Source organism: Larus michahellis, chromosome 2 (genome assembly GCF_964199755.1).
Source record: "Larus michahellis chromosome 2, bLarMic1.1, whole genome shotgun sequence".
Classification (NCBI taxonomy): Eukaryota; Metazoa; Chordata; class Aves; order Charadriiformes; family Laridae; genus Larus; species Larus michahellis.
In genome coordinates, this window is record NC_133897.1 from 68,691,468 (window position 1) to 68,713,962 (window position 22,495).

Here is a 22,495-nt window from a genome sequence, read left to right on the forward strand (position 1 = left end):
AGCATACGTGCCCGCATCATCTAAAATGGCCTTTTTCTCCAAGGCCTGTTCTTTGAAGAGAAGGCGGTGAATTACTGCTTTAGGTCCCGAATAATATGTAGCAATTGAATGACCTTATAAGAAAGACTAACTCCAGTAGGAAGCAGAAATTTGTGTTCTCTCCCCGGGGATCAAGCATGCATTATATCTTAAATAGAGTTGTTAGAGGGAAAGACTTGTTTGCTTGTATTGTAGGGAATGTCCAATTGCATCCAATGAGCTTGTTTGCAATTTCTAGTCGTGTATATTGCCATGAAAATCAATGATTTTAACTGTTAAACACAGGAATTACACTTTGGGCTGGATTTCATTGAAACTTAGTCTGATGGCTTAGTTTTGCTGAGAGTGTGTCAAATTGCCATCAGTTCACTTTCTGAATAGGTTCCTGAGTTTTAGGAGCCCTAGACCAGAATAAAGTTAGGAGCTGCTTGGAGTATGGCTATACTGCCACCAAGTATTTCTCAGAAATGAGGTGGTAGGCAGTCAATCTGCTTTTTCCTGAGTCTAAAAGAGTATTTGAGAACAGGCTTTACCAGAAGAGCTGCTTTGATTGGTTGCATAAGAAGTTGGGAAAAAAGACTGATGAATTGCCTTGGAAATGAGGAGATAAACTTTGGCTTTCTAAGCAAGTTGTGCAAGCCCTGAGGATTCAGCTGTTCTCAGGGAATTCAAAACTTTGCAGTAGGTGCTAATAGTTTGGAAAGTTAAGTCCCTTAAGTCAAGGCTTTCAGAGCCTTAGTTGGACAGGTCCTGAAAAGATCTTTATGGGCTCTTCCAGAGCCCTTCCCACTGCCCGATTGTGATTGAAGTTCTGAGTTGGAGCATTTCCTAATGACATATTTGGAAGGAGTCAGGCCCTGTATGTCTTAAGACCTGATCCAGACTGCCCGATTCTGATAGAAATTGTGTCAGTTGCTGCTGATGGTGTCTGAAGTAAAGAGGAGTTAGGTCAAATTTGCAACTCATACAGATGCATACTCCAGACCTCCTGTGAGAAGCTCAACTGATCCCTGCTGCCCTGTTTTGGGCCATTAGTTAATGAAAATGCACTGAAGGCTGTAGTTAGTAGGAGTCCTGCAATGTTGAGTACTGGGAATGACATTCTAATGGTGAGCAAATGGATCCCCTTTTTCTCCGCAAATCGCTGAAGCAGGGCAGTTTTCCCTTGGGGCGGTTCTGCTCTGACAAGTGACTGGATGGAAAGAGCTGCCCAAGTGCAGCAGCCCTCCTGCCTGTGTGTGTTCAGAACTGCCTTTTTGCACCTTGCTGCTCCTCAGCCTGTTAGCAATTTATCTGCAACTGCCTCAGCTGTGAATGAATGAGTGCTATTTCATTCTAGCCCCTATGGCCACGGTGCCGAATGGGGTTTCGTATTGTGTCTCTGAGCACAATAAAGCTGGGAGAGTGTTAAAAAAGAGAGAACTGGAAGCATATGAAAATACAGGACTAAGCGATGGAACAGTGTGGCTTGTTTTGCTCTAAGAGGGAGAGAGGTGATGTAGCAAATAAAAGAAAAAAGCAACTCACCCCAAAATAACCCCCCAAAAGCAAACCTGACCCAAAAGCCCTGATGTTTTTACTTATGCACGGAGCAAACTTGCAATGAAGTCCCTGAGGTGGCCCAAGAGCGTGAGCTGAGTGTGTTCCCTGGTTTGCTGCAAGCCCTGGTCTCCAGGAGCCTGTGCTGGCTATCTGCCAGTCCACTCCATGGCTCCAGGTGGGAGCAAGGCAAGGTGTGAAAAGAGAGTTGACAGCATGGCCCTCTCCCTGCTGGCTGTGGGCTTGAAGACCTTAAAGGCAGAGGGGCTCAGGAGCTCACAGAGGTATTCTTTTCTGTAGAACCAGTTTTCACAGCAAAGCTCCCCATGCATCTTTTATTCCTGCCATGAAGACGAAGCTTTTTTCTCACGAACCAGAGATGTGATGCTGCTTCTGTGCACATTGGCAAAGAACACTCGCATTTGAAAGCTCTCATACTTCTTCTGTGATGAGGAAGACTCAGGAAGCAGGTAGAAGAGATGAGCCCAAGGCTTGTGTCGTGCCAAAGAGTAGGGGTGGAAGCTGGGGGGAAACAAGTTCTCCTTTGCTGCTGTGAATACCCACAGTAGCAGTAGTGAATTGGGTGTGGGAGTTAAGCAGGGTGATTTCCAAGGTGGTATTGGGGAAGGAAAGTGTAATAAACAGCCAGATCTCTTAAACAGAAATGGCACTTATTTTATGATAGGGACAAAGTCAATAAAGCAAAAGCACAGCGCTGGGTGCATGACTCAAGTCAGAGGCACACCAGCTAATACTTCACCCACGTCTTATATACATTGAATATTGCATACGTATTCACTATTTTAGGCAGAGTAATTGTTTATGATGATTGATTATCATTAGTCCCTTTTCTCTTCTATTTGTGCGTTTCCTTCTGGCAGTTGTTTCTGAGGATCGATGATCTTCAGTTCCCTTTTCCCATGCATGTGTTTCCTTCTGGTAGGATCGATTATCATCAACTCCCTTCTCCTATGCATCTGTTTCCTTCTGTTAATCATTTGTGGGGTCTTTTGGAGAAGTTCTCTTTTGTTTCTCTCGGATGTTTTTCTTCATAGCTGCTGTTAGTTGTTATCTTTGAGGTTTCTCATGTTTCCTAATTTACTAAAGGTTAGTTATCCTTATAAGTCAAAGATTTATAGCCTTGTTATTGTGGCGAAAGCCAACAATACCTTCACTATTTTTCACAGAAAGCAATGTCAGTGTTGTGGCAGATGAGCAGTGAGAGCCATACCTGAGGCTTCTCTTCTGCCAGCTGCACAGCGGCAGTTCCCTCAGCCTGCCCTTGTGTGCCCTGTGCCGCAGCCCCTCACCAGAAGGGGACACAGGAGTCTGCATGCAGCCTCCAAAGTGCCTAAGAAGAGAGGAGAGCATTTTTTTTTCGCTTTTTAAGTCCCCACATTACCACTAGAGTTATTTCCTCAATTTGTGTCCGTGTGGAGGAGAAATGTTCCTTTTGAGCCTAGGCCCATGATCTATAGATGCTAAACATTTCTGACTGTGCCTAAGGATTGATTTTGTTGATGAACAAAGCGAGAGGCTTGCTCTGTTTGTTGCTCTGCATGTCTTTCTTGCTACTCGTGCTGACAAAGCAACTACAACAGGTTTTCCCTGGCCCTCCCTTCCCCTTCCCTCCTTCCCCTTAGTAGGTTGGTGTTGGTGTGTTTTTTTTTTTTGGTTTTTTTGGGTTTTTTTGTTTGTTTTTTTTTTTTGTGGTTGGACTCGATGATCTCAGAGGTCCCTTCCAACCACTAAGATTCTGTGATTCCCTCCTTCCCCTTCTCCTTGCTTCCCAATGAGTCAAATCATGATGTTTCTGAAATGCCAGAGATTTTTCAGCTCCAAAACCACTTGCAAAGCCAGAGCAAAAGCCAAAGATGAAGAGATGGCTGGTGCTGGTTGCAGTGTCTTTTTCAGGGAATCTTCCCAGGCATAATCTTCTTCTTTCTTGGAAAAATCTTCCCAGGTATGGTGTTCTTTCTTGGGAAGAATCTTGCCAGGCAGTATCTTCTTCTTTTGTTTCTCCTTTGTTCCCCGCTAGGGGCACTTATTTTCCCCTTTGATGTCTGCTGCAGTAGCATGGTCCACCCCCCTTGCCAAGGACAGCCTTGTGTCAGGTTTCTCCCTTCTCCCAGGTGATGTGTAGCATGATTTGGGTGGAGGGAGGAGTGCCATAGTCCTACATGTTGAGCATGATCTCTCTAATCTTCATCAGCATGTGTGGGGGTGTGCGCTTTCCTATGCATTTGGTGGCTAATGAAGCCAAGGTCACTTGTCAGGCACAATGGCCTTGAGAACTGAGAACTAGCAAGCTCACCACACGAGTGGCAGAAGCATCCTGTCTTCGCAAGACAGGTCTGCCACGCTTTCAGGGGCCAGAAGCGTTAGCCTTCTGAGTTCTTTGAAGGTCAGGCCTGCATTATTTCTTTCCTTATGGGTGTTTGAGGCCTTCCACTGAAGGCTTGGAGGGCCTTCTGCCCCTCGTCGGGGAATTTGCAGTCCGTCTCTTACAGTGCTCCCTTCAGCATGGGTGGCTATGGCTTTGCAATGGGTGAGCCTGATTTCCTTCCTCTTCTTCCCTTCCCTGTCTCCCTCCTCCTTCCTTCCTTCCTCTCTTTCCTTTCCTCCTCTTGGCAGGAAGGAGAGGGAAGAGACAGCTGTTGACAGCTGCCTTCTCTCAAGAGATGCCTTTCAACTGTGGAGATGCCCTGCAGCTCTTGTTGGGGTTTGTGTTGCATTCTGCCTCCTGTATTTTCTTCCGCCCCAGAAACTTGCCTTTGCTAGGCAGCCGCTCTCAATCCTTTTGCTGGGTTTCGGTACGAGTTGCCTGCGCGCTTGGGTTTTGGAGCCTTCCGTCAGGCAATCGTGGGCATGAGGATGGCAGGTTTCCAAGTTGCCAGCTGCGCTTGCTTGGGACGAGCCCAGAACACACAACCCTTGGGAGCCTTGGCTTTGTTTCCAAGCTTTCTTGGTTGCCTTAGCACGTGTTTTGCACTTTTCTGTCAGCTGTTGCCATTTCTGCGTTTGCATCAAAGCATCTGTAAGGGTTCTTGTTGCCTCTCCAAGAGAAAAAGTCAAACTGGTGGGGCAGGGAAGGAAGGCAGGGAATGGGTTCAAGCTGCAGCAGGGTAGGTTTAGGCTGGACATTAGGAAAAAATTCTTCAGAGAAAGAGTGGTCAGACACTGGAATAGGGTGCCCAGGGAGGTGGTGGAGTCACCATCCCTGAATGTGTGTAAGACTCGTTTAGATGTGGTGTTAAGGGATATGGTGTAAGGGAGAACTTTGTAGAGTGGAGTTGGTGGTTGGACTTGATGATCCCAAGGGTCTTTTCCAAGCTAAATGATTCTATGATTTTATGTGAGGAGGGACGAGGAGTTTTGGGACTGGTTGTTGGAGCAGTTTGGAGAGTGCAGTTTGTTGTTTGTGTGCAGTGTCTTAGGGCAAAGTGAGGCTTGTCAAAGGGGCAGGTGTCTGTGTGTTTTTCCAAGAGCCTTGCTGTGCCCAAGTGAAACTGGGAGGATTCCCTGCGCAGGCTGCTCTGCCCCAACTGCCTGTCTCCCTGGGCTCCATTCCGTCCATCCCTCTAGATGTTAGAAAGCAAGCCAGCTTCCATCCCATTTTACTTTTTCCTTGAAATCCAAGAGAAAAAAGATGGCTAATGTATGTGTAACCATATGTTACAGATATGTATGTGTAACCATGCATGGATACAAATTGCCCTTGAGTACCTTTGAGGTGAGAGCGATTCTACTTCCTTGCCCTTGTGAAATGAGGAAAGTTTTTTGTGCTTTGTCCGAGTGTGCTTGGGTCACAGTTTCACCAACTAAGGATGGCGACAAGCTTGTGATTGGTGTGGGAGGAAGTTCTTGTCTCTTGATTGCTCTGCTCTATGGAAAACTTGTTTTGCAATCCTTCACATGGTGGAAACATTAAACTTGCTGGGAAAACCTGGGAGGTGGAAATGTATGTTTGGCTGAAATCTCTTCCTGGAGGCACGTGTTCATGTGCATGTAGCGTTTTTAAGGTGAAAGTGCCAGGGAAATGCTGCTTTTCAAAGGTCTTTGTGTGATGGGAAGTGGCAGTCCCTGTGCAGGTTAAGCTGCCCCATGCTCCCTTTGGAACTCCCTGTCCTAATCTCTCTCCCTCTCAGCACCATTATCTGTCTGGTTTTCCAGGCTGTGAAGTGAAACTCTCAAGTTCTGGGAGCTTTTTGTGCTCTCTCTTGATTGCAGAGTGGTGTTTTAGCTTGAGAGCTGTGTGCTCTCTGTCTGCTCTGCCTGAAAATGCACGTGAAAGGAGCCTGCCTGGTTTATACGCCTATGGGTGAGGTGGCCAGCTGGCCCTTTCGGTGGGGTGGCTGGTGGTGGATGGCCAGAGTGATGGTCATCAGGAATTCCCGCTGTTGGTACTTGCCCTGTATCTGCTTGGGTCCAGGGGTGGAGATGGTGATTTCTGTGGCATCTCTGGGGTCTGGCTCTTGCCGCGAGACCTTTGATGTTGCAGGGGCGGGCTGCTGTAAGCTAAGTAAGCAATCTCTGACGAGAGCGCAGTGCTAGTTTTTGCGTGGCCAAAAGCCTGGCAATGTTTTTACCATGCAGGGTTGCACACCGGGTTCATGAGCAGCTCCCAAAGGATGAGATTCAGATTGCAGGTCCCTTCCCTGTAGGAAGTGAGCAAAGAATGAAAAGGCACGGAGAAAAAGGACACTCTGCAAGTTCTTCATGCGAATGTCAGCGCTGCTGCCAAATTAAAAGTGATGTTTTCCTCCCCCATTAAAGCTGGCGTTCTGCGGGAGAGGATGTTTTACATGCCGCTGTGCGTGATGGGTAGAGGAGAATACTAAGCCCACTTAGTTGACATTGATTCCCCCCCCGACTCCCAAAGCTGTGATTATTACCGGGCCTGGATGCTGTTGCTAATGGGCATTTCCCTTGAAATGTACTCTGGAACGGGATCTCTGGGATTTTCAGATTTTTTAATTTGCCCTTATTTGCTGGCACTGTACCACATTTTATTAGTCTACAGGACTTCCCTTTCCCTCTTCCCCTTCTATTTCTTCTTCCCTTTCCCTTTCCTTCTGGCAAAAAAAGACTTTTGAAAAGAGTTACAGAGGAAAGTTGCAACAAAATCATATCACCTCCGACAAATCTTACACATTAACAGCGCTTGCAGTGGGCTTGGCATGTGCAAATACTCAGAAGCGAATTGCAAAACTACCATTCCAACTCTGCTGTCAGGGGCAGGGACAACTTCCACCAGACAAGGTTACTCAAAGCCCCGTCCAACCTAGTCTTGAATACCTCCAGGGATGGGGCATCCACAACCTCCCTGGGCAACCTCTTCCTGTGTCTCACCACCCTCACACAAAGAATTGCTTCCTCGTATCTGATCTAAATCTCCCCTCTTTCAGTTTGAAATTGTTCCCTCTCATCCCATGGCTCCCCTCCCTGATCCAGAGCCCCTCCCCAGCTCTCCTGGAGCCCCTTTAGGGACTGGAAGGGGCTCTAAGATCTCCCCGGGGCCTTCTCTTCTCCAGGATGAACACCCCCAACTCTCGGCAGCGTCACAAGTGTGCGAAGCCCAATGATGTGTGTCCCCCCACAACCCTGCCGAGGGCAGCAGGGCATTACTCACACCGCACACGCGCTCGCCCATCAGCACGGGAAAGAGCAAGCTCGTCATCTCCAAAAGGCCATTTTCTAAGGAGAAGCAAGGCCCAGCTCCCACACAACTGCTCATGCAGAGCACAGTGTGAACAGGCTGTTCCTCCCCAGGGGCTGGTCTCAGAGAACCTCCTGGGGGCACAAGGACACAAGCCCCGGCTGAACGGCCAGAGCCATGGAGACAGAGGGGACGCTGGCTGCTACGCGTACAATTTCCCCACCCCCTCAGACACAGAGGCTTTCAGCAGCCACAAGTGCTGCCAAGCCACCAGCAGCAGGTGTCCCCTGACAGGGTTTACTCCACACCAGTCCTTTGTGGGTTGCGTAGAGGACGGAGAAGGCACCAGGTAAGGTGTTCACAGCAGCATCACCCTGCTCCTTCCATCACACCCTTGAGCCCCCTCTGCTTAACGGGGGTGGCCCAGGAGGACCTGGGTAGTGTCCTTACCCCACTCCCCCCTCTGCAGGGCTTGTTTTCTGGATCGTTGGGGTTTTTTCCCCCCAAAAAAACGAAATTCTGCTTTTGTACTCAGCAGAGCACAGGGTCAGCCTCAAAACTGCATCCCCCAGACAGCAAGAACCGAAGGGAAGGGGAAAGGACAGTTCGAGCATTCAGCTACTGCGTCCTAGCGGTAATAAACAGCTAAAATCTTCCACGTCCTCCGGGAGCCTGGGAAGATGAAGTATCTCATGGAGGGACAAACCACGACACATTGCCTTTGCAATAGTTCTTCCTTTGGAGAACCTCCTCTGATTTGGGGATGGATTAAGCTCATCAGTTTGAAAGCAGAGAGCGATGCGGCTGCTGACCCACACCACAGCCAAACCACCGCGTCAGCCGGCCCAGGAGAGCAGACCTTCAGGCGAGGAGCAGCACCGGGAAGGCTGATCCCACCCACGGTAACAGAGGGCATGGCCCCAAAATCAGCATCTTTCCCCCAAAGCTGAGGAGAGGAGAGACCGCATCAGTGGGCAGGAATCACCTCACATGATGGTAACTGCCATTACAGAAACAACACCACATGGTCATTTATACAAGCGTTCCAACACGGGGCTTCCAAACCAGCTACTGGGCAATTTTTCCTCTGTGATGGTCAAGGAAAGACCTGAAATCCCACTCCAGCTCTGGAGTGTAAGCTAGAGAGGGGGGAAAAATGAAAGAAAGGGGGAAACCCCATGTTTAAATTGATCTAGCTGGGCCTGAGCGTAACAGAGCGAGGATCGACACAAGCTCTTCATTGGGCAGACGCCTGGAGGCAACGCCCGCGGCAGAGCAGCAATAATCTCCTACTTCGCTATTACTGGGATTCTCGCTGCTGAACAATGTCCTGGTTGTCCCTTCAGGATTTTGGGACAATCGCTTGGAGGTTCTGGTGCTCTGATACCCAGCCTGGCCAGACTCGTCTTCCTCCAGAGACTGTGAGTGAGCAAAAACCCACATTGATATGTCAACTTTTTCTTCAATGACCAAAAAAAAAAAAATCACTCCCATTACCAGATCAAGTTTCATTCCAGTAAGGCTCTTTAAATAATTTAAATATTTATTTTAATAAAAATAAATAAATACTTCTCTTTTCACATTATAAAACTCCCTGGAGACAGAAAAAAAAACAAACCAACCCCAACCACAGGGGTTTCTCTCCCAAATCAAAAGATGGTGAATGCTTTCTTCTGATGGTCATCACAAATCCACTTGTAGGCATCAAGTAGATGGTAGATTATTCCAGAAACAGAAGAAAACTCTCTTGGAGGAAACAGTAGTTCAGCACCTTGTTGTTGGGATGAGAAGTTCAGCTCACACAACTGTTGCCACCACCAGGTGAGTCCCATTTGTCTATAACGTGACCACGTGTGCTGTGAGAGAAGTTCAGCTCATGCAACTCTTGCCACCACCAGATGAGTCCCATTCGTCCATGAGGTGGCCACGTGCGCTGCGAGGTGTGAGCAGCCCTCTCTGCGATGGAAGTTCACAGCATTTCTTCTTAAGCTTTCCCTTGGCCAGGTGACACCAACCTTTCCAGCTTGCACTTAAGGTGTGTTAGTTAATTTCAAAGAGAGTTACTGTCTCCAAAATAGGGGCAGGCGGGGGGTGGGGGGGCAAATAATCTTAACCACTACTTCTTAACCTACAGAGAAAAACGTCCAACAACGATAAGGTATGACAAAAATAACTAGAAGAAGGGTTACTCCTGTAGTGCGGGTCTCACAGCAGCTCTTGGTGGAGTATTTCCCACACCATCTTCTTACGGAAGTAAGGCATGTGGGTCTGAAAAGAAAAGAAAATCCATGAAATACACCTCATGGCAGAAAGAGACACAAAATACGCAGAAACACCCAGTTAATTCTTTACTATGAAGTTCCTTTTAAGAACTGTCAACACTTGCCCTTCGGGTACAGCCTGGCTTTCACCCACACAGCGCCTAAGAGGGTGACATGACACCAAAACCAGATCTCCTTGACTACACAACAGCTTACAAGCACTTTCACAGAAGAGCACTGCCTTGGAAAAGAACCAGTGTCTTCATTGGTCAGAGGCTGAGACCCATTTCTCCCAAAGATCCAAAGGCCAGATCCCACAAACCCACTGCCTCCAGTATCTTCCCCCAAGCGGGATCTCACTGGGAGCAGATACCTCAGCCACTGCGTAACTTCCCTGGCTCTTGGCTCTGTGCGGAAGAGGCTGGAGCTCTTTAGAACCTTCACTCACCTGTGTAAAGGTCACCGGTTTGTCTCTGCAGATGTAATCTGCGTATTTGCAGGTAAACACGCCGCAGTCGCTTCCGTTCAATTGCTGAGGGATTTCCTAACGAATGCAAAGAAGATGGAGAATTTGCCTCTATCTTCAAGGAAAAGCAACTTGGAAGTAGCACCCATTACCAAAAATACCCTAACCAGACACTCCTGAACTTGCACCATCCCCAATAACCGCTCCCCAACACAAGGAACACACCCCAGGAACTGCACATCATCCCTCCCCTGGGCTTCCTACGCTCGGATGTCACAATCCAAATTCCTCGCAGGCTGATAAGGGACAGCAGGCTTCCTCCCTGCAAGGTGTCTTGAGGTTTGTACTGTGTCTTTCTGAAGTGACGTTCCTTAAATCGAGTCTTTAGGTGCTGCTTTTCTTTATTAACTTGTTGAGAAACATCAGCTCAACCCCTTGCTTTGTCACGTGCCAGGATTTGGGCTGCAAACCAGAAGCCTACGTGCTCTGACAACTGCTAAAGAGACTTGAAATTTGACTTGTGAAATGGGGGCAAAGCCAAATTCACCTTCACGTGGCAGAGGAATTAAAAAAAACCCAACAAAGTATTCAGCCAGCAAGGAGAGGCACTGCTCAAAGATTTCATCCCAGCCTGGTTTCCTGGTCCACTTGCAGCCCGATGTGGTACCAGAAGAAGATGCTTATGGCTGTTCTCTAAAGTCCTGGCCTTATGAGAAAGCGTTAAGAGCTCTGTGACAAGGAGTTCTAGTTCACATTTCAAGTGCAAGTAGTGTTCGCTTACATGGGGCTCCATGCTGTGAACAGTCCACTCCGAAACATTCAGCTTCACGTGTCTTTTTTCACGGCTTTCTTCTTGCAGGTATTTGCTGTTTAAAACAAAAGCAAAATCACTCTTCATCGCTGTAATTTAGGCCAAGAAAAAAAAGAGCTGCTGAAAGATCCCAGGAAGACGAATGGCAGGAGAGTAAAGTGTCAGAGGATCCTCACAGCAGCTGATTTAAGGCATTGGGAGGAAAAATCCAAATCTTAAATTTACAAATACTGTGAGAGGCTGTGAGCTAATGACCAGCAATGAGACCGACAATTCCAACAGAGGCTTCCACAACAGCCTAAGTTCATTGCTTAGTAGAGGTCAAAAAACCCCAAATGACATGTTAGCAGAGGAAGAACAGAAAAACCAAGCAAGGAACCCTCATGTTGTCATTCCACCCTGTGCCTGAATCCCACAGACTGCGTGCACCTCCGGAAGAACAAATACAAAAGCTTTTGGGCCAGTACCTCTGGCCGAGGAAGTTTCCAGGCCACCACTTGCTGGAAAAAAGGACCGGATGCAGACCTGTTCTTATACCCTTTCCCAGGCAGCTGCTGTTAACTGGTCAGGAGAGCACCGCACTAAACCAACGCTTGGTTTCTCTCTGTGGGGCCGCTCTCCTTGCTCTTGGGCTACAAAGCTGTTGCATTAAGGGTTTTTACTCCTTCTGCATCAGTGGCAGAGACTTCTAAGGATGCCTGCTGGCACAACAGGAAAACCTGTTCCCGTTCCATTGGAGAGGTGTGCGTGCCAGCCGACACAGCTGGAAAAGCTTGCTACATGGTACCTGTCTTGAGCGAGAATGTCAGAATGACAAAGAACACCCAGTGGCATCTTGAAACACTTCTTCCCTGAAACGCTTCCCTTTCGTCAACAGCCCGGTTTTATCGATCACTAACGCAGTTGGTGCCCCTGTGCCATGGGGCTACCATGTCTTTGTCTGGGATATAGGGGGAAGGTGGCAGAAGCCAGGCACCCAAGACACTGGGTGGAGGGGACGACGTGAGACTGGGTAAGGAGTCACTGTCAGACAACTTGCAGCAAGCGAATCCAACATTTCTGGTTCGTTATCTAGAAGAAATGGGAAAACTTGCAGTCGTGTCACAGGGGCAAAATCCAAAACCCTTCTCCTAATTCACAACACAACAGCAGTGACTGAGCAGTTACTTACAGCAAAGTCACAAATCTTGTCCCCTTCTTGTCCCAGAGAGTCGTAGTATTTGACAGTCTTCTTTCTGGTGTCGATGACCTGTTGTTAAAAGGTGACTGTTAGACAAAGCGCAACCTTGTGCTGCACAAACCTCAATGACTTTTCTTGCTGGCTTTTTCTCCCCACCCAACTCTAAATAACAAGCCCGTTTGACTCACCGCTAGTGTCCAGTGCAAGCGCAAGTTAATGGGCACTAAGATGATGTCCTTGTGGAAGAGATCCACACGCCTGGTCCATCTTCCTACGGCTTCGTAGCCCCCAGAAGTAAGTTTTTCATAAAAGAATGAACTAAAAGCGTGGACTGATGGATATCCTGCCTTCTTACTTCTTTCCATCACAAGGCCCATGTAGAAATTAATGACCTGTACCATAAAGAGGAAGCTTGAGATGTAAAATAAGACACTAGCTTACCAAATGAAAAGCACAGCAACGTCTCTTTTCTGGCCACCCTGAAGTACGCAGCTGAGAGAACTCCAGCCTCAGCTGTCAGCTTTTGTTGTGAGAATTTCGCACTTGGTTACAGTTGTTTGTCAAACTGCACTTTGGTAAAAACACCTGCCACCCACTCCAAGAACGTAGACTAACTCCTGGAAGCTGCACAATACAAGTAAAGGAACTGCCAGAAGCACTGGACCCTTCAGTACCTAAAATAAGAACTGTGCAGAGATTTCTGGGCTCTGCAGTGCAGCTCATCAAATAACTTTGCAAAGACTTCTGTAAATAAACGCTCCATTAGAAGATCCCTGTGCTGCAGCTACTTTTACCTCATCGTTTAGCCAGCAAAGGTTCCCTAGGGTGCGGATGTCCTGGCGCGTGACCCTTAGTTTGAAGGCACTGCTCATGATCTCATCCGGCTCACCTTTGCCTAATGCGGCAATGACCTCTCTCTCCATGGCCTGAAATGAACAATTAAATGGGGAAGGACTTGTGAAACAGAGCATCGAGCATGCCAACCTGTGGGCAGCTTTCAACTCAAACACGGCCTGGAAATGAAGCTCAGGTGACAGAGCAACTGTCTTTGCTGGCTTTCGGCTACGTTAGGAAGCGCCCTTTTTTGTTGCTTGGTTGGTTTCAGCATCTTAACTTAGAACTTTAGGGCCCAGGTTTGCCTCAATTTGTTTTCGCCAAGGAAGCGGAGATAAAACACGGGGACTGGCAAACACAGAGCAAACGCCTTTCCCATGTGGTGCTGCAGCCCTCGCAACGCTGAGGTTTAAGCCAACCGCAGCAGGCGTTCTCCATGCCAAGGCAGCTGAGTCAGGAGCCTGAAAGAATGTGAGGGTGGGGGAACTTCAAGGGACCTGAAGCACCAGCAAAGGGGGAAACTGAGGCAGCTACACTGCAGTCAGGCAATCGGGAGCCCAGGCTGTGCATGCAACTGGTTGCAATTTGGACGTTTCCATCTAAGTCTGCCTAAGGAATGCAAATAAACCACTAGGTCTGGTAGTATAAAATACTCTGAACTGCAAGAGCATCTTCTTCTCGGTTGAACGTGGGCTAGCAGGATAAGAAAACCCCTGGTTTTCCTTGTACTGAGCATCACCCGGCAGACTTTGTAAACTCTGGACTTGCGAGCCCTTTCCGAGTCAATCCTCAAGAGGCAAAAAAGGGGGCGCTCAGTTAGACTGCAACTCCCAAGAACAAAAGCAGCCAAAATTCAGACAAGCAGGGGAACCTCAACTCCCCCTCCCTGTTGCATAGCGTAACTAAGTGAACTCCTGTGACCACTGCTACACGCAGCGCAACCATGCCCAGTGCGCATCCACGGCTCGGTGACATCCTGAGGACGTACACACGCAGGATGCTCAGGTCCCCCACAAGCAAGGCAACACCACGGATCACTAAAAGCTTCTCTTTCAAATTCGATCTTCATGGTAGGACAGGTTGAGAGGCAGATCCCATATAACTGTAGGAATCCGGTTAGCACTGCTCTGGGAGACTGTTGTTAAACCTGGACTCATTTTTGCCCGAGTAACAGAAGCCCCACAAACCCTTAGGTTAGAGCACAACTGAAGGAGTGCGTGGAGCATAAGATGCTTAAATCCTGTAAATCCTTCAAACCAGCTTTAGTGCTGACCTTTGCACTGGGAAGTCACAGCTGCAGACACTCCCTAACAGGTTAAACCCAAGTTCTTCAGATTTCAAAAAGCCTGAAGAACCACCTATAACAAATGGGGTTCCTTGCAGCTGTTTCACAGCCTTCAGTTTTGTCCAACAGCCTGTCAGCTACGGTACCTCTGTGAGCGGAGTAAAGCCGCCTGCTCTTTTTTGCAGCCTTGGCAGTTTCTTTTCTTCCGCATCAAGGGCAGGTGACTTTTGGGCCCCAGCAGGTGCCAGAGGTACTGGGGATAACACATCTTCTGAGATCTGACCTCCATGCTGTTCCTGTTAGACAAAAGGACGTCAAGCTAGCAATCCAGCACAGATTTTTTTGCCACGGGATAGTACAGAAGATCTTGCTCAGGTCTAAAACTGGAAGGGCTTTTGTACACACAGCCAACCAGCAAACTCCAAAGGTACTTTTTGTCGAGGACTGCATTCCAACTGCGCACCCATGGAGTGCTGCACTCAAACTAAACGGAGGCAAGAGAGCCAGAAAGTTAGTTTGCCTTGGAGTAGCATTAAGAACCCCAGCAAAGCCTCCACGTATAGGCAGCAAGTTGAGACTGAGATGAATATTTCTGATTTCCATGACTAAAATGTAATTTTGATCTCAATCCTGACCAGGGATGAAAGTCAAAGAGATGTACTTCCTATCTCACAAAACAAGACACGACTAAAGACACCACAGGCCAGCTTTGCAGGTAACTAAGCCTGTGCGGTAAAGGCTTTGAGGCTTGTCGTGGTTTAGCCTCAGACGGCAACAAAGAACCACGTGCCACTCGCTCGGGCCTTCCTAATACAGGAAGAATCAGAAGAAAAAGGCAAGACTCTTGGGTTGAGACAAAGGCAGTTTAACAGAACAGCAAAGGGAACAAGCAAACAACAACAATAACACGGACAGAGGCATATACAAACACGATTACGGGACCGACGCTCCCCGCCGCTCACCGACCGGACCCGGGACGCCCCAGCCCGCTCCAAGCGGCGACTTCCTGCCCCCTCCCCCGGCAGCTCAGGGTGGGCATGGCTCACATGGCATGGAATACCAGGAAAAATTAACCCTATCCCCGCCGGAACCAGGACATTATCCACCCCTTATTCCATACCATCTATGCCATGCCCAGATCTTACAGGTTCCAATGAGTTGCCACCACTCTCTCCTGTTATATATATATACATATATATTCATGCAGATATAATGCCCTTAGTTTATGGGCCATCCCTCCAAAAGTGTCCGTTGAGCTCTTGTAATCCATGGCTTTGGGCTCCATCTGTTAGAACAGTCTCTCTGGGCAGGTGAGATGCCGTGTGGTGCTGGTCTGTTGCATGCTGTATTTTTTGGAGCTTGTGACTGGTGCACCTGGTGTGGCTCATGCTCACAGTCCATGGGCTGAAGATGTAGATCTTGAGGAAGTTGCTGGGCGCCAGCTGCTGAGGTCAGTTCTTATCCCATCATCCCTGTGCCTTACTCGTAGTACAACTGATAGCAATTATAGCAATGAGGACATACAGTGACAGTGTTACTTAGTAATTAACAACACACAATTTGATTCATTGGCTATTCTCACCTAAAATCAGATCCCCATGAGGTACACATCGGAATTCCCCATCCTGCTGCATCACCCACCAAGTGCACCCAGGTCCTTGGGCAAAAGCAATCCCATGGGTGTGTTTGCCTTTGCCTGAGGCAGGACTAACCCAGACTGTCTTCCCTAGCATATTCTTCATGTGCACTACGGGGACTTTATCCCCTTCTACGGTACATGGAAGTTTTGATTGGGCAGGGCCAGCCCGATTGTTAGATCCCCTGGTGTTAACTAGCCAGGTAGCTTTTGCTAAATGTGTATCCCAGTGTTTTAAAAGTCCCACCACCCATTGCTCTCAGTGTAGTTTTTAACAATCCATTGTATCGTTCTATTTTCCCAGAGGCTGGTGCGTGATAGGGGATGTGATATACCCACTCGATACCATGCTCTTTGGCCCAGGTGTCTATGAGGCTGTTTCGGAAATGAGTCCCGTTGTCCGACTCAATTCTCTCTGGGGTACCATGTCGCCACGGGACTTGCTTTTCAAGGCCCAGGATAGTGTTCCGGGCAGTGGCATGGGGCACAGGGTATGTTTCCAGCCATCCGGTGGTTGCTTCCACCATTGTGAGCACATAGCGCTTGCCTTGACCGGTTTGTGGCAGTGTGATATAATCAATCTGCCAGGCCTCCCCATATTTATATTTCAGCCATCGCCCTCCATACCACAGAGGCTTCAAACGCTTGGCTTGCTTGATTGCAGCGCATGTCTCACATTCATGGATGACCTGTGCAATAGTGTCCATGGTCAAGTCCACCCCTCAGTCACGAGCCCATCTATATGTCGCATCTCTTCCTTGATGGCCTGAGGAGTCATGGGCCCACCGAGCTATGAATAGTTCACCCTTATGTTGCCAGTCCAGATCCACCTGAGCCACTTCAATCCTAGCAGCCCGATCCACTTGCTGGTTGTTCTGATGTTCCTCCGTGGCCCGATTCTTCGGTACATGGGCATCTACATGGCGTACTTTCACAACCAGATTCTCTATCCGGGCAGCAATATCTTTCCATAGTTCAGCAGCCCAGATGGGTTTGCCTCTGCGCTACCAATTTCCCTGCTTCCACTGCTGTAACCACCCCCACAGAGCATTTGCCACCATCCATGAGTCAGTGCAGAGATAAAGTACTGGCCATTTTTCTCGCTCAGCAATGTCCAAAGCCAGCTGAATGGCTTTCACCTCTGCAAACTGGCTCGATTCACCTTGTCCTTCACTGGCTTCTGCAACTTGTCGTGTAGGACTCCACAGAGCAGCCTTCCACTTTCGATGCTTTCCCACAATCCGGCAGGACCCATCAGTGAATAGGGCATATTTCTTCTCATTTTCTGGCAGTTTATTATATGGTGGGGCCTCTTCTGCACGCGTCACCTCCTCCTCTGGTGACATTCCGAAATCCTTGCCTTCTGGCCAGTCCATGATCACTTCCAGAATTCCTGGGCGACTGGGGTTTCCCATTCGGGTTCGCTGCGTGATCAGTGCAATCCACTTACTCCATGTAGCATCGGTTGCATGATGTGTGGTGGGGACCCTTTCTTTGAACATCCTACCAAGCACCGGCAGTCGAGGTGCTAAGAGGAGCTGTGCTTCTGTGCCAACCACTTCCGAAGCAGCTCGAACCCCTTCATATGCTGCCAATATCTCTTTTTCTGTTGGAGTGTAGCGGGCTTCGGATCCTCTGTATCCCCGACTCCAAAACCCTAGGGGTCGACCTCGGGTCTCCCCTGGTGCTTTCTGCCAGAGGCTCCAGGTAGGGCCGTTCTCCCCGGCTGCGGTGTAGAGCACATTTTTAACATCTTGTCCTGCCCGGACTGGCCCCAGGGCCACTGCATGGACTATTTCCTGTTTGATTTGTTCAAAAGCTTGTCGTTGCTCAGGACCCCATTTAAAATCATTCTTCTTCCGGGTTACTTGATACAGAGGGCTTACAATTTGACTGTAATCTGGGATATGCATTCTCCAAAAACCCACAATGCCTAAGAAAGCTTGTGTTTCCTTTTTACTAGTTGGTGGAGACATAGCTGCTATTTTGTTGATCACATCCATTGGGATCTGACGGCGTCCATCTTGCCATTTTATTCCTAAAAACTGGATCTCCTGCGCAGGTCCCTTGACCTTACTTCGTTTTATGGCAAAACCAGCTTTCAGAAGGATTTGGACTATTTTACTCCCTTTCTCAAAAACTTCTGCTGCTGTGTTTCCCCATACAATGATGTCATCAATGTACTGCAGATGTTCTGGAGCTTCACCCTGTTCCAGTGCAGTCTGGATCAGTCCATGGCAAATGGTGGGGCTGTGTTTCCACCCCTGGGGCAGTCGATTCCAGGCGTATTGGACGCCCCTCCAAGTGAAAGCAAACTGTGGCCTGCACTCCGCTGCCAAAGGGATTGAGAAGAATGCATTTGCTATATCAATTGTGGCATACCACTTGGCTGCCTTGGACTCCAGTTCGTACTGGAGTTCTAGCATGTCCGGCACGGCAGCGCTCAGTGGTGGCATGACTTCATTCAGGCCACGGTGGTCTACAGTTAGCCTCCACTCTCCATTAGATTTTCGCACCGGCCATATGGGACTGTTAAAGGGTGAGCGAGTCTTGCTGATCACTCCTTGAACCTCTAGTTGATGAATCAGCTCATGGATGGGAATCAGAGAGTCTCGGTTAGTGCGATATTGCGCCGATGCACCGTTGTGGTAGCAATTGGCACCTGTTGTTCTTCGACCCTCAACAACCCCACAACAGCAGAGTCCTCCGAGAGACCAGGCAAGGCAGACAACTGTTTAACTTCCTCCGTCCCAAGGCAGCTATGCCAAAAGCCCAATGGTACCCTTTTGGGTCCTTAAAATACCTTCTCCTGAGGTAATCTATGCCAAGGATGCATGGAGCCTCTGGGCCAGTCACAATGGGATGCTTTTGCCACTCATTCCCAGTTAGGCTCACTTCCGCCTCCAGTACAGTCAACTCTTGGGATCCCCCTGTCACCCCAGAAATACAAATGGGTTCTGCCCCTCTATAGCTTGATGGTATTAAAGTACACTGTGCACCCGTGTCCACTAGAGCCTTATACTCCTGTGGGTCTGATGTGCCAGGCCATCGAATCCACACCGTCCAATAAACCCGGTTGTCCCTTTCCTCCATCTGGCCGGAGGCAGGGCCCCCCTAATACTGGTCATAGTATCCATTACTCACTTCTTGCATAAATGACTTGGAAGTTCCTTCAAGAGGATCAGAAGCAAGATCAGGCCTTCTGCTCTGTCTGGGGAACTGCCCACTGGAAACTGGGGCGGCACTTTTCCTGGAGGGATCCCCTTTTGTGGTTGTCCTTCCTTGCAACTCCTGTACCCGTGTCCGCAGGGTCGAAGTAGGTTGTCCATCCCACTTCCTCATGTCCTCTCCGTGGTCACGCAGGTAGAACCACAGGGTGCCTCGTGGTGTGTACCCTCTGTACTCTCTCTCTTGAGTGGGGAAATGCCTGCTTCTAATAGCTGAGACGCTGGCCCGTACAGGTGGGGAGTAGGACATATTCTCTTCAAGTTGCTGGACCTTCCGTGACAGTTTCTCCACAGCTGAGACAAGGGGGGAAGAGAGACTTTCTTCATATCTCCGGAGCCGGCCAGCCACCTCATCCACTGTTGGTCCCTCTTCACCTTTCCATTCCATTACTGCCAGTGAGTTGGCATATGACGATGGTGCGCTCCGTACAAACTTCCGCCACATGGGCCTTGTGCATTGCACCTCATCAGGGTCTGTGGGTAAGTCTGCATTGTCCAAGTCATAATAAATCATCTCCCGCACGTCTAATTCTCTCAGGTACTGGATACCTCTTTCCATGGTAGTCCACTTGCTTGGTTGACATACAACATCCTCACTGAAGGGGTACCTCTCCCTCACGCCTGACAGGAGTCGTTTCCAGAGGCTGAGGGCTTGGGTCTTCTTCCCAATCGCCTTGTCAATACCGCCTTCCCTAGACAGGGATCCCAGCTGCCTGGCCTCCCTACCCTCTAATTCCAGGCTACTGGCCCCGTTATCCCAGCACCGGAGCAGCCAGGTGACAATGTGCTCACCTGAAAGGCGGCTAAAATTTTTTCGCATATCCCGCAGCTCACTCAAGGATAGGGATCGAGTAATTATCTCTGGTTCTGCCTCTTCCTCCTGCTCTCGTGATGACCCTGGTTCATCATCATCTCTTACTAAGCGAACTGATTTCTTTGTGTACTTCTTCTTCTGTATGGGGGCAACTGATACTGGCACGGGTTGGTTCCCTGGTTCAGCGGCAGTGGCTGCCACAGGGGTTGGAGTAGCCACAGTGGCTGCCACAGGGTTTGGAGTAACTGCAGTGGCTGCCGCAGGGGTTGCAGTAGCACAGTGTCCATCGCAGGGGTTGCAGCAGCCGCAGTGGCTGCTGGTCTGGTCTCCATCTCTTCCCCCTGAGGGTGCTGCATAATTCTGAGCAGTGCCTGGTAGATACTGGCCAGGGCCCAGCACAGCGCGGTGAGTTGTGCCTCTCTAGAATAGCCACAGCATTTTCCCTTCAAATATTCTACCACTTTATCAGGGTCCTGTAATTGTTCAGGGGTGAAGTCCCAGACCATTGGAGGTGAGTAGTTCTCTAGGTACCTGCCCATGTTCTCCCACATGCCATGCCACCCCTGACTATCCAGCCTCAGAGCAGATCTCCGGGTGGCAGTCTTAAATAGCTGTTTAACCTTAAACAGGACGTGGAACACATTCAGCAGACATAACAATAGGACCAGGCTGGTTTGAGTATCCCAAGGATATTCAAAATTCTCAAAAGCTGCCATACCTGACCCGAAGGAGAAAAGGGAGGCAAAAGAGCTGGGGAAAGTGTCCCCCCCTGTTTCCCCCACAGACCGGGTGTAATTATTAATAAATTCTGAGAGACGATGCCCGAGGTACGGACAGGACAGCAACACCACATAAAAGCCCCAAAGTAACTGTCTAACAAGTGATGTTATCATCTCATATGCCGATATTGCACAGGACAACAAAATGAAAATCCTCATCCCTCTCCCAGAAGTAACAAAATCATCGGAAGGAGTACATAAGACATATAGGAATTCACATAACACAGCCATGAGAACAAACCAAGCAACATGGTGACCAGCGACTATTTGCCTAATACAATAAACGCATACAACACATTCGGTTTTTTTCAAGCTCTAGTTGAATTCTGTCGTTATCTCAACCCTTCGAGCCCCACGTTGGGCGCCAAAAAGGACTGTCGTGGTTTAGCCTCAGACGGCAACAAAGAACCACGTGCCGCTCGCTCGGGCCTTCCTAATACAGGAAGAATCAGAAGAAAAAGGCAAGACTCTTGGGTTGAGACAAAGGCAGTTTAACAGAACAGCAAAGGGAACAAGCAAACAACAACAATAACACGGACAGAGGCATATACAAACATGATTACGGGACCAACGCTCCCCGCCGCTCACCGACCGGACCCGGGACGCCCCAGCCCGCTCCAAGCGGCGACTTCCTGCCCCCTCCCCCGGCAGCTCAGGGTGGGCATGGCTCACATGGCATGGAATACCAGGAAAAATTAACCCTATCCCCGCCGGAACCAGGACATGCCCCCCAAATAATGCTGCGGCCCTGGCATTCCCTGCCTGTGGAGTCGGTGACTGTAACGCACCTTGATGAACATGCTCAAAAATGTCATCCCTACAGCATTACATGTTGTTTTCAATATGCTTCAAGGATGGAGAGAATGATTGGAAACACACAAGCCTGGACTTCAGGGCTTCCACCTCGATTCCAGCAATGCCCAATGAAGGGGAAGAACCGTTGGTAACCATCAAGGGATCTGGAGATTTTTAAAATGGACACGTCACAAATTCAAGGTCAGAACAAAACGGTTATTTAATACTAACACCAGTCTTGATCCGCTTACCAGCAGAGTTTGAATAGAGGGAGGATAAAGAAGTTTGGCTTTTCTTCTTTTTTCTTCCGCATTCATTCCAGGAGCCTAGTTTGGCAAGAGAGCAAAGATTAGGAAGAGAAAATGCCTGAAGAACAACAAAATGAGCTAGTAGAGACTGTGGAATTTCGGTGAGCTGTGGGAGTGGCTTGTACGAACCCTCAATATGTGTCAGGATGCTGGGGGGTAAACTGCTTTTGGAGGGATGCAGGCTCCTGGTGTTTGACATTTTAGCCAGGGAGGATTTCCTGGGACATTGTGGGGGGTAAGAGCTTTGACATTTTAGGGGTTATTACCAGTCTCAGGAATATCTGGAGCAGGTGAGGTGCCAGGAGTTCCTTTGAGGCTGCAAGTAATGAAGAAGTGGCATGATCCTGGAAAATGTGGTAGACTGAAGAGGGAGGTTTCAACGAATGATGATCTGGAAACAAAAACGTGGATGTTTAAAAACTGGACAACGTTGTAAAGTCCAAAAGAGCGGAATGGATCTAAGCCAGCTGTTTAATTTTCTGGTTTAGATACACATCTATTTCTTCTCAGATCACAGGTGTCCCGCTTCCACATCCATCTTAACGTAATAGAGCAAAGATTGTTCTAAAAATATAGCAAATAGATGAAGACTTCAGTCATTTGCTTGTGCTCATGTAATTTCTCTACTGATTTCTTCCAAGCTTATTAACTTCTAAAAACCAAAAAGGGGTACGGGGTATGTTTGTGGGCAAGATCCTCCCTGCTGCTTCCCTCCAGTTGTGCATTTCTGGTGTCCTTCTCAGTATCAGACCACCCGTATTTCAACAAGGTTCCTTCTGTCTTGCCTGATCCCGCCAAGAGGGTTACGTTTTATGAACAGAAGGATTTTTCCCCAAAGGAAGAACAGCCTTAGTTTTGGGGT

The 22,495-nt window shown here is 48.7% G+C and overlaps 1 protein-coding gene across 1 annotated transcript; it reads right to left on the minus strand.

The window, feature by feature from the left end:
* Positions 1 to 9,442: 9,442 nt before the first annotated feature.
* Positions 9,443 to 21,642, minus strand: LOC141738345 (sentrin-specific protease 2-like). The gene is made up of 7 exons (XM_074573542.1): positions 21,577 to 21,642; positions 12,750 to 12,881; positions 12,144 to 12,347; positions 11,947 to 12,024; positions 10,746 to 10,823; positions 9,947 to 10,042; positions 9,443 to 9,505 (listed from the first exon to the last, which is right to left on the minus strand). The coding sequence occupies exons 1-7, from the start codon at positions 21,640 to 21,642 to the stop codon at positions 9,443 to 9,445; spliced, it is 717 nt and encodes a 238-aa protein (XP_074429643.1).
* Positions 21,643 to 22,495: the final 853 nt, after the last annotated feature.

Bases quoted from the DNA above. Each gene is read 5' to 3' on its own strand.
- LOC141738345 (XM_074573542.1), bottom strand. From the start codon at position 21,642: ATGAATGCGGAAGAAAAAAGAAGAAAAGCCAAACTTCTTTATCCTCCC. The intron at 12,348-12,749 runs GTAAAAGTAGCT...TTTATGGTACAG, and splicing joins TTTGCTGGCTAAACGATGAG to GTCATTAATTTCTACATGGG. The intron at 10,043-10,745 runs GTAAGCGAACAC...TGCATTCGTTAG, and splicing joins TTCACAGCATGGAGCCCCAT to GAAATCCCTCAGCAATTGAA.